This window comes from Acomys minous (assembly GCF_964271855.1).
Source record: "Acomys minous genome assembly, chromosome: 1".
NCBI lineage: Eukaryota > Metazoa > Chordata > Mammalia > Rodentia > Muridae > Acomys > Acomys minous.
The window spans coordinates 178,708,929-178,719,401 of NC_140483.1; the positions used below are offsets into that span (position 1 = coordinate 178,708,929).

General features: G+C 44.8%; 1 protein-coding gene across 1 annotated transcript in view; it reads left to right on the top strand.

The window, feature by feature from the left end:
• Positions 1-8,717, top strand: part of MTAP (methylthioadenosine phosphorylase) — a 45,460-nt gene extending 36,743 nt beyond the window's left edge. Inside the window, exons 7-8 of the mRNA XM_084799873.1 lie at positions 4,068-4,190; positions 6,645-8,717. Of these exons, the coding sequence (XP_084655999.1) occupies positions 4,068-4,190; positions 6,645-6,683 (162 nt within the window). The 3' untranslated portion in view covers positions 6,684-8,717. The remainder of the gene's footprint in view (positions 1-4,067; positions 4,191-6,644) is intronic.
• Positions 8,718-10,473: the final 1,756 nt, after the last annotated feature.

Genomic DNA, 10,473 nt, shown 5'->3' on the forward strand with positions numbered 1-10,473 from the left:
CGACTCCCCACCCAGTTATACATAACACAGTCGCGGCGTCTGTCTGCCAGCGTGGACGTGTTGGGCAGCACAGAGGAATCCCGAGTCTTTTGGTTTGGTGACTGCTTTTCTCTCACTGCACCTTGTACTAGAGCATCACTCTGCATTCGTGGGAGAGCTTTAAGGCTAACTGATCTGGCTGGGCAGCTTTGTGAGCTACTTCCAGCTTCGTGATCCAGAGAGGCTGCTTTCAATTAATGGGAAACATTAGCTGCCATCACTTCCTGGCAGCAGATTGCTTCCTGCCGGATATGTTCTACTCAGGCTCTACAGGAGGAGTGTGGGGGCTGGAATGCTGTATCAGGGCTGGAAAGCAGAGAGCTGGGCTCTCTGTCCACGGGAAGACATAACGACAAGCTATGTTAAATGCCATAAGAAAGACACGCATAGATATGCCATCCACACGAACAGTACTTCCTGTCCGTGTGCTTTACAGACGTACAGCATGATGGGACAAGGCTCTGTAGTGGCCTAAAGTCGTCTCAGTTTCCTTGTGACACCCAACAAGTTATTTTAATTTAATTTATTTTCCCTGAAATGAGGCCAGGATATAAAGCAGAGGAGTGACTTTGCTTTGTGTGTGTGTGTGTGTGTGTGTGAGAGAGAGAGAGAGAGAGAGAGAGAGAGAGAGAGAGAGAGAGAGAGAGAGAGAGAGAGTGAGTGTGTCACTCTAACCAAAACATCTGGCAGAACAGCTTATGGGAAGGCCACCCTAGCACCCCTAGCAGCTCCTGTGTCAAACCCAGGAAGGAAAGAGAGCTAGACTGAGGAAGGATGGGGTGTAACATTCCAAGACTATCACCCCAGTTACTTGCAACAACCTATCAGGCCCAACCTCCTAGCACTGCGGGTTCTCAACCTGTGGGTCAAATGACCCTTTCCCAGAGGTTGCCCTAGGCCATTGGAAAACACAGATTATATTATGATTCATGGTGGTAGCAAAATTACAGTTATGCAGTAGCATTGAAGATAATTTTAATGCCGGGAGGTGGGGGGTCACCATAACATGAGGACTGCATTAAAGGGTCACAGCACTAGGAAGGTTGAGAGCCACTGTCCTCTGCTGGCTGAAGGACAGACATTTCTTTTTTCTTTTTTTTTTTTTTTAATCATATTACATCTCAGTTGTTAGCCCATCCCTTGTATCCTCCCATTCCTCCCTTCCTCCTGCTTCCCCCCCCTACTCCCCTCCCCTATGTCTGTGACTGAGGGGGACCTCCTCCCCCTGTATATGTTCATGGGGTATCAAGTCTCTCCTTGGTGACCTATTATCCTTCCTCTGAGTGCCACCAGGCATCTCCATCCAAGGGACATGTTCAAGTATGGGGCACCAGAGTTTGTGTGAAAGTCAGATCTCCTTCTCCACTTAACGGTGGAGAATGTCCTGTCCATCGGCTAGTCTGGGTAGGGGTTCGAGGTTTACTGCCTATTTTTTCCTTGGCTGTTGCCATAGTTTGCGGAGGATCCCAGGGCCCAGACCCACCTGTAGTTTTCCAGGACCCACTGGATCCTTCTATTTCCTCATTCTCCCAGGCTTCTCACACCTAAAGTCTCAATAGGGTGTCCTCCCCTCTGACCCACTTTCCTGGTAGGTACAGTTTTTCATGGGGACGTACACCTTGGACTAGTGAAGGACAGACATTTCAAACACGAGCCAAGCCATGAAAGAGAGGTCAGAACTGTTCGTGTTGTATAAGAGGAGGCATCAGGGAGTGGCCAGATATATATGAGTGTAACCTTCAAAGGCTCACCCCCACTAACCTGCTTTTGTCAGCCACTGCCTGCCTCTTAAAGACTCCACAGTCTCCCAAAATACCACTGCCCAGTGGGGAAGAAGTGTTCAGAACATGAGCCTGTGGGAGAAACCAGCCAGATCACAGTGGTTAGGAGAGTGCTGATTCACTGGGTGTTATCACCGGTAACGCCATGGAGGGTTGCGCAAAGGAGCTAACCTTGGAGGTTTGAGCTCGTCCTTGTAGTGAGGGCTGGGTGGTTGCTGTGCAGGGTCAAAAGGAAGAACATTTTGAACGGAACCCAACAGAGAAAGTTCAGAGTCACGAGGAAAATATATGAAAACGAGTAAAAATAAATAATAGGGTGAGTCTCTGGCTGGCATAAGGCCCTGCATTTAATGACTCCGCTAGATTTCACCTTTGCCTGTGTGCCACACTGTGGCAGAGCTTCCGGTGCCGTGGCGCTCAGGCTTTGTTGCCGCGTCTTGGTGCTGGCTGAGGACACGCAAGGATGTACTCATCATGTCTTTGGATCTTAGCTGTCTTCTAATTGGGGTAAAGCAGAGCAAGGGCTGTAGATAATAACACGCTTGCTTGTGACCCAACCACGCTCTTCAGTCGCCATGCCAGTTTATGCCCAGTCATGTTTCCCATAATTTTAATCCAGAAACAGTACAGGAAGTATTTAAGTAATTAGATTATAATTATGTTATAATCACTTAATATACTCAAGCAAGGTTCTGGTTCCTAGTTAAAGTGTCATAAGTGGCATGAATGTCATAAGTGACGTGCTCAAGTGCATCTCACACATGCACACACACACACACACATGCACACACACACACACACACACACACACACACACACGCAGACCCAGTTTAGGGCCCATTTTATGCTGGGTGAGCATTCTACTGCTAAGCTGCATTCCCAGTCCTAGAGGTGGGTTGTAAGTGGGTTTTGTAAAGAAGCTAAAATGCCAAGCACCTAAACAGCAGCACTTGCAGGGCAGGAGCTTGCACGGTGAGGGCCTGCCTTTTAAAAAAGGGGCGGGGGGAGTGGGGAACAGGGAAAAGGAGAGAAGGAACCAATTAGGCTGTTGGATGTAGTTAGTTTTTAGGGTTAACCACAGTTCATTTACTAGGAGTCATAAAATGATGACACCTTGCTTCTTTTTGTTTTTCTTTAAAAGTGCTTTTAGAATACTTAGCTCCTGTTTAGTTATCCAATATAGCATGTCTTAGGCTGGAACTCTCTTTTCTATGGGCCAGGAAGGTGGTGGTGGTGGTGGTTGCTGCTGCTGCTGCTGCTGGTTAACATCTGTAATATTTTCTCAAGCTTTCCAGAAATAACACTGAACTGCTCTAAGGCCTTTCCCCTAAGATACAGAGCGGTATTTGGGCTCAGGGGATTAAACTTGAAATAGACAGACTACGTTACAATACAGGTTTGTTTTAGTCTACTCAGGCAGCTATAAGAAAATCTCATTAAAAGTAGCGTATAGACCAAAAAAAAAAAAAAAAAAAAAAAAAAAAACAACTACGATGGAGAATTGGAAAAATCTAAGACCAAGACTGGCTGGCCGTTACATCTGGTGAGAACCCATTTCGTAGTCACAGTCTCACAGAGCCTCACATGATACATAGTGTGCTTATTAGTTGCTCTTAAATTGCTGTGATATGAACCATGAGCAAGGCATCTTGCAGAAGTAAAGTTAACTGAAGTTATAGTTCAGAGGGCGAGGCCCTGTCTGTCCTTCGTGGCAGGGAGCATGGGAGCAGACAGGCAGGCATGGCGCTGGAGCAGCAGCTGACAGCTTACATCTTAATCCACAGAGTGAGGTCGAGGGCTACAGGGAGGGTGTGGGCTTTTGTAACCTCAGTACCAGTGGCCCTCCTCCTCCTCCTTCTCCTCTTCCTCTTCTTCCTCCCCCTCTTCCTCCCCCCTCCTCCTCCTCCAGCAAGACTGACCACACCTCCTCATCCTTCCCAAACAGTTCCACCAACTGGGGACCAGACATTCAAATAGATGATGAGCCTATTGGGCCATTCTCACTCAAACCACAACAGCGAGAGAGCTCAGTGTAAAACTGACCCCCGTTCCTAAGAGTACTGCCAGCCTGACCAGATAACTCCTGATGGACGCGCCCCCATGATACCCTCATAGAGAGGACTAAATTCCTTAAGGTGAATTTGGCAGGGCCACAAACATTTTACCCAATAGCAAAACAGGGGCTCAAGTAAGGATTCTGTGAAACATAGTTTATGCTAGTAAAACTCTGTGCTCTTCTTTCTCCAGGTGTCAGTGGATGGGGTTTTAAAGACCATGAAAGAAAATGCCAATAAAGCCAAAAGTTTACTCCTGACTACCATACCTCAAATAGGGTCAATGGAATGGTCGGAAACACTCCGTAACCTAAAGGTAAGTGTCCTGACGTCTGCGAAGCGGTCAGACACTTCTGTGGCCTTTAACCGTATTTTCTGTTTATTTTCACTTTCAGTTTGGAAGTCAACATTTCTTATTTTTCAACAAGCCTTTGTGCCCTTACTGCTGTTCCCTCTACGTACAAAGCCTGAGGTGGCGGTTTTATTACCTTGTGTCTCTGGTTCTTTGCATTGATTGTCCTGACATTGTTTGGGTTCCGAAGGCTGCTGCGTTTCCTGTGTGTGCAGCGCAGCTATTTTCTCTTTGGTAGATCCATGCAGTGTAGACAGGCCTTTCCAGCCAATACTCCTGATATATCCATGACAAAACGGAGGGAAATGTCTGCTTCGGGCCAATGCTATATGAAATTCAGAAAAATTTTAATGATAAGCGGGTGACAAGTTGCAGCTTGGTAGATTCTCAACCCTAGTATTTGTTCTAAGGATATAATTTAATCTGACTGGGAAGCTTGGAGGCTACCATTTTTAGGACATTGTGTGACTTGATTAACTAGAGTGGTAAAGAGCCTTACAGTGTTCCACTTCAGCTTTTCCTTGTAACTCCGCGTCCTTACGTGTACTCCTAGGTCTTTTGACAGCCACTGAGGGAGGATGGGGCAGGCTGGGAGAGGCTTCCCCTAGCTGACTGAGTGCGTAGGACAGAGTTAGTGTAGTGAAGGCATTGTGCAGTGGTAAATGATTAATGGTGTTGCTTGTCTTGCATGGAATGCCTCAGCAAGCCAACATGAAGCCGCCCTGAAATTGGAAAGTAGCACCCATGAGCTGATGTGAACACCATGGTGACAATAGGGTCTCAGACTTTGGGGCTGGGAAAGCCAGGAATGTTGTAATCATAGTGTCTTCCCTGAGAGGAGATAACCCCACTGGTTTCAACACTTGGATACCTAGGAGATAAGTATTTATTTAATGAATGCATAAGTTTCTTTCCATGAAGTGTTCTGTCACGGCTAAGGTTCAGGAAGACTTTGTGAGTATTCTAATTCTGGGAGGAGTGATGAAGGGCGCGAAATAAAAATAAATCTACCAATTACAAAATGGTGCTTTGAACTAAAAGGACAGATGCACTCAGACAAGTCACTCAGAAGTTGGTTGATTGGAACCATGACTCACTGTGGCCTCTTCCCAGTCAGTGTTGTGAACTTTTGGGTCTCCCCAATTACCTTATACTCACTGGGGTTTCACACTCAAAGTCAGTTCCTTAAAAAAGAAATTCTGGGACATGCTTAGATGATACAAATCAGTCATCTTTTTGAGGCTGGTGTTGTAGAGTATTGTAAATATTCACTTTAACATGGGTTATTAAGTGCAGCACCCATCAGGTCTCAAATGAAGAATTGCCTGTTAAATGAAATTGAGTGCTGTGGCCTCCACTTTGGAATAGTTAAGGAACACCATGCTAATAATTCTCACTGTATTTTTCAATCATCAAAGCACTGAAATGTGTACCATTTGTTCACTCACTAGTCCATTCCAGAAACACCAAACTGCCCACTAAGTGTCAAGCTCCAGGTTGTCACAGTAACAAAGCTGCAGGGTGCAGTAGTGCACACCTTTAATGCCAGCATCTGGGAGGCACAGGCAGGCAGATCTCTTGAGTTCGAGGCCAGCCTGGTCTACAGAGTGAATTTCAGAGTGAATATGCCAGGGTGACATAGTGAAACCTTGTCTTAAAAAAAAAAAAAAAAAGAATGATGCCCAGAGACAACCTGTGGTGAAGATCCCACTGTGTGGCTGATGGGAGACGCATGAAAGCTGCAATGACTGTACAGTGATATAAGGATAAGGGGAGGAAGTCACGTGGCTGATAAGTAAGCTGGGAGAGGGTGTGTACAGTGTGCCCTCTTAACAGTGAAAGTGTCCTTTTATGAGAATGTGTGAGTCTCAGAACTCAGATGTTCACTTGTCACGGAAGGGAAGGAAAATACAGTAATTTAAAGTGGTCCTAAAGTCCCATGTCTGGCTAGTGGTTTTTATTACCTACATCTTAAATTTTCTTGTGTGTGTGTGTGTGTGTGTGTGTGTGTGTGTGTGTGTAAGCGTACACGTGCCACGGTGAATGTATGAAAGTTAGAGGGCAGCTTATAGGATTGGTTCTCCTTATGCTTTACGAGTCCCAGTAATTGAGCTCAGGCTGTCAAGCTTGGTAGCAAGTACCTTTCCCCATGAGCCATCTCAGCTACTCTAATTAGTATTTTTACATTTTTAGCTAACATAGGGATTATCTGAAGAATTTTGATAAGTATATGTCCCAGAAGTCCTTGCTATAACCCACAAAATCTCAAGGCTCTTTTGGTGTGTGTGTGTGTGTGTGTGTGTGTTCGTGTTCACTTTTTAAGTCTGTCGTTGCTGCTTTTGAAGACGTGTTAGGGTGGATAGCACATTCTCTGCTGCCTATAGCTGTGGTCATCTCTGCTTACGTTCTTCCTTTCAGAACATGGCCCAGTTTTCCGTTTTACCACCAAGGCATTAAAACAGCATGGCTGCCGTAAGAAGACCTTCTACTTCCAGTCTTTGGGGGATTTTGCTTAAACAAAAACCGGAAAGACACAGCCTTCATGCCTTTGCCTGGAGAGAACATGTGATAACAAACAGCGCACTGTTAGAGACTCTGCGAGATCCCGACTCCTCCGTGACGCAGGAGGGGAGCCAACAGCCTGCAGAAATGGAAGGGAACAAAGCCCAAGATCCTATCAGTCTCATTTCTCCCTATTAGTGAAGAGCAGTGAGAAAACCCACTTCCCTACGCTGTTAACAAATGAATATGAGCTTGAAACCGGACTGTATGATGGTAAATTGGCTCCATCTTCCTGGAGGGCAGTTTGGTACAATGCATCTGTGGCTTACAAATACTCAATGCACTTTGGTAATCTAGGAATTTCTCTTTAAGAAATTGTGGGAGATTCATTCAAAGAATCATCTGTAAAGAGGGTTATTACCTGTCATAGCAAAATATCTGGATATCAAATAAGTTAGTCATACCATGTTTCCGTTGTAGCTAGGCTATGGAGCAACCAAGTATAGGTCATGTTTTGTTTTGTTGTTATTGTTGTTGTTGTTGTTGTTTTAAGTAAGTATACTCAAATAATAAAGTTGTAAAAATTAAACTGGACTTAGAGAACTTCGAAACTCTCCTGGTGGCAAAACAAAGATGGCAACATAAATGTACTGTGAATGTGATTCAAGATATATATGCCAAATGACCCCCCCAAAAAATAAATAATAAATAAATAAAGTGCTTTGTGAGGGACTTACATCTTAGCTTAAGAAAGATCTTGGGTCACCACAGAGCTACAGTAACTTGGGATTGTAACTGAGAAGGCGAGTATTTGATGTTAAAGTGTCTAAAAGTCAGACTGCTTCAAAGGTTAAGCTGGTGTGACTCATTTTAGTATGTCCAATACTTTTTTTAAATTACTGTTTGTTTCTTCTCCCTTTTAAGAGTTGACACATTATAATGGCTGGCAATGTTTTTTTTTTTTTAAAAAAAAAAAAAAAGGAAGGAAAGAAAGAAACCAGAAGCCTAACTTTTTGTTAATTCAATAGGATGCTTTTTTGTTGTCTGTCATGGGGAAATTGTAGTATTTTCCTCAGATTACTGCAATTACAGGTGCCCTGCAGCTCTTGTAAAGAGTCTGAATGTGACTGTGTCTGCGAAATTGGCTTCAAGAAACTAAGCTGCTGATTGTAAGCAATAAGAGAACCAGCTGCTGTAGCATTGATGTTGACTCCTGGGTAAGCACCATTGTAACATCTGGCCCATGTTGCCCTGCTTCCAGCTCCGGCTGTGAGCAGTCATGGGGGCTCCCTGAGTCCTGACCAGGGCTCTTGGTGGTTTTTATTTCACTGCAGAAAACACAGTTCTTTCCCTCACTCTTAGTAGTTGTCTGAGAATGTAAAGTGAGGAGTGGGCAGTTGTCTTGTTGCCTTTAGAAAATGCAGTTCTCTCCAGCAACATGGAGCAGTGGCTTTCTTCAGTGGCCTTTTCTAATGTCGTCATATGCAGGCTTTTCTTTTTCCTTCTTTGTTATGATAAAATATGCATATAATAACTTACAAGATCTACCATCTTAGCTATTTTAATTGGCATTAAAAATACATTTGTATTGATCTTTCTTAGTGTGTATTTACTCGAAAGCAGTGGGTTTTCTGTGTGTTCCATATCATGGTGGTTGTCATCCATCCCACGTTATATTTTCTTGCGTTCCCATCCTCTTCCTTCTCCCAAATAATGATCCTGCTGCTTCACTGTCATTTAATCCACATTCTGTATACGAGAGAAATGTGTTTGCCATTGAGTCTGGCTTAACATGATGCTGTCCAGTTCCATCCATTTTCCTACAGATGGCATAATTCCACTCTTTTTTTTTTCTTTTCTGACTAAATAAAATCCCATTGTGTATCAGTACCACATCCTTTACTCATTCATTTGTTGGTAGACATGTTGGCTGATTCTGAAATGTGCTGTTCTGAGTACTGTTGGAATAAACATGCATTTGCAGACTTCTCAAGTGGCCAGTTCATGCTTCTGCTTTTGGGTCTGGTCTTGGCTGTTCTGTGAGTATAGAGGCTCCCCTGTGAGAACCATGTCTACACCATTTCTGTCTGCGTGTTCTTGAGACATATTCTGGACCCCAGACCTAGTCAAGGACATCACTCGCTCCATTGTACTTTTTTTTTTTTAAGATTTATTTATTTATTATTATACTGTGTCCTGCTTCCATGTGCACCTGCACACTAGCAGAGGACATCAGATCACATTATAGATGGTTGTGAGCCACCAGGTGGTTGCTGGGAGTTGAACTCAGGACCTTTGGAAGAGCAGACAGTGCTCCTAACCTCTAAGCCATCTCTCCAGACCCTGTACTTAAAAAAAAAAACAAAAAAACAAAACAAAACAAAAAAAACCCCTTTTTATTGGTTCTTTGTGAATTTCACATCATGCACCCCAATCCCACTCATCTTCCCTTTCCCTCATACCTACCCTCCACCCTTGCAAATCCCCCCACCCCTCAACAGAGGGAAAAAATCTCATTGTGGAAGCTGGTGGTGTGTCACAGTGTGTCCCACAGTACACCCTTTTGTCCGCATTCCTTTGGCTTTGCAAGTGTTCATTGCAGTGGGTGTGGTTCGAGGCCTCTGGCTTCTGCTACACTATCAGTTCTGGAACCTCACCAGACTCTTCTTGAATAAATATCCTGTTGTTACCCTGTGTCATGGAGATCCTGTAGTTTTAGATCTGTAGGAGAGAACCCTTCATGTACTCCAGCAGTTCATAAATAGGGTTGATGTTTGGATGGGCCTGAGAGGCATCTGAGTTGATAAGCCTGCCAGTGCTCCTGCACTCACACCACCAGGGTAAACTCTCCTAGCGTGTTGGCTGGCACATCCAGTGTTGCAGCCAGCTCTCCCACTCTCATGCCTGTGGGGCTGGGATGGGTCTCCTGTCCTTACACCCTTGGGGCCTACTTACCCACAGCCCCCTGCAACCTAGGCCAGCTCTATGCTGCTGCCAGGCAAGGTACAGTGTTGGCATAATGCTATTCTGCACTGTGTAAATATCATCCTTATGTTATTCAAATGCTGATTTCTCTGCCCTAGTATCTGGTTGCAGTCTGGACATTCCATTGTAATGCTTCCTCCCAGAATCTCCTGTCTGAAGTTTGTGTAAACATTGCTCCCCATTTATTCTCTGATTAGTCAATAAAAGCTAAGGAGCTAATGACTGAACAGAGGAAAGCAAAGGGGCGGGACTTCCAATTCCAGTGAGGGAACGAGAAGAGAGGAGAGAAGAGAGGATTCAGACACGAGGAGAGATCATGAGAAAACAGCTGGAGCAGGAAACAAAAACAAACCATAAAATGCAAGTATTACAGGAATTTTGGCGGAAGGTAGCCAGATTAGCTTAGTTGTGTCATCAATCTTGTTGACTAAAACTAGTCTCAACCTTGATTATTCGAGAGCTAGCCAGGTTAGAAAAAAACTGCCACTTTAAATTTCCTACAACAGTGCAGGGTCCATTCTCTGAGTGTTGCAGCTGGTGAGGGACAGGGCCAGTCCCACTGTCATGACCTCAAGGCCTGCCTAGGTGACTAGGGACAAGGGAGGGAAGGAGGGTGGCTCTCCCTTATCCATTGCCCCACTGCACAGCAGACAAGAGGCAACGCTCACTCTCCCAACACTCAAGTCCTCAGAGCTGCCTCAGCCACAACCCCCACGTCCAGGGCTGTCTCTACTATGCTGCTCAGTTGAGGGGCAGGGCC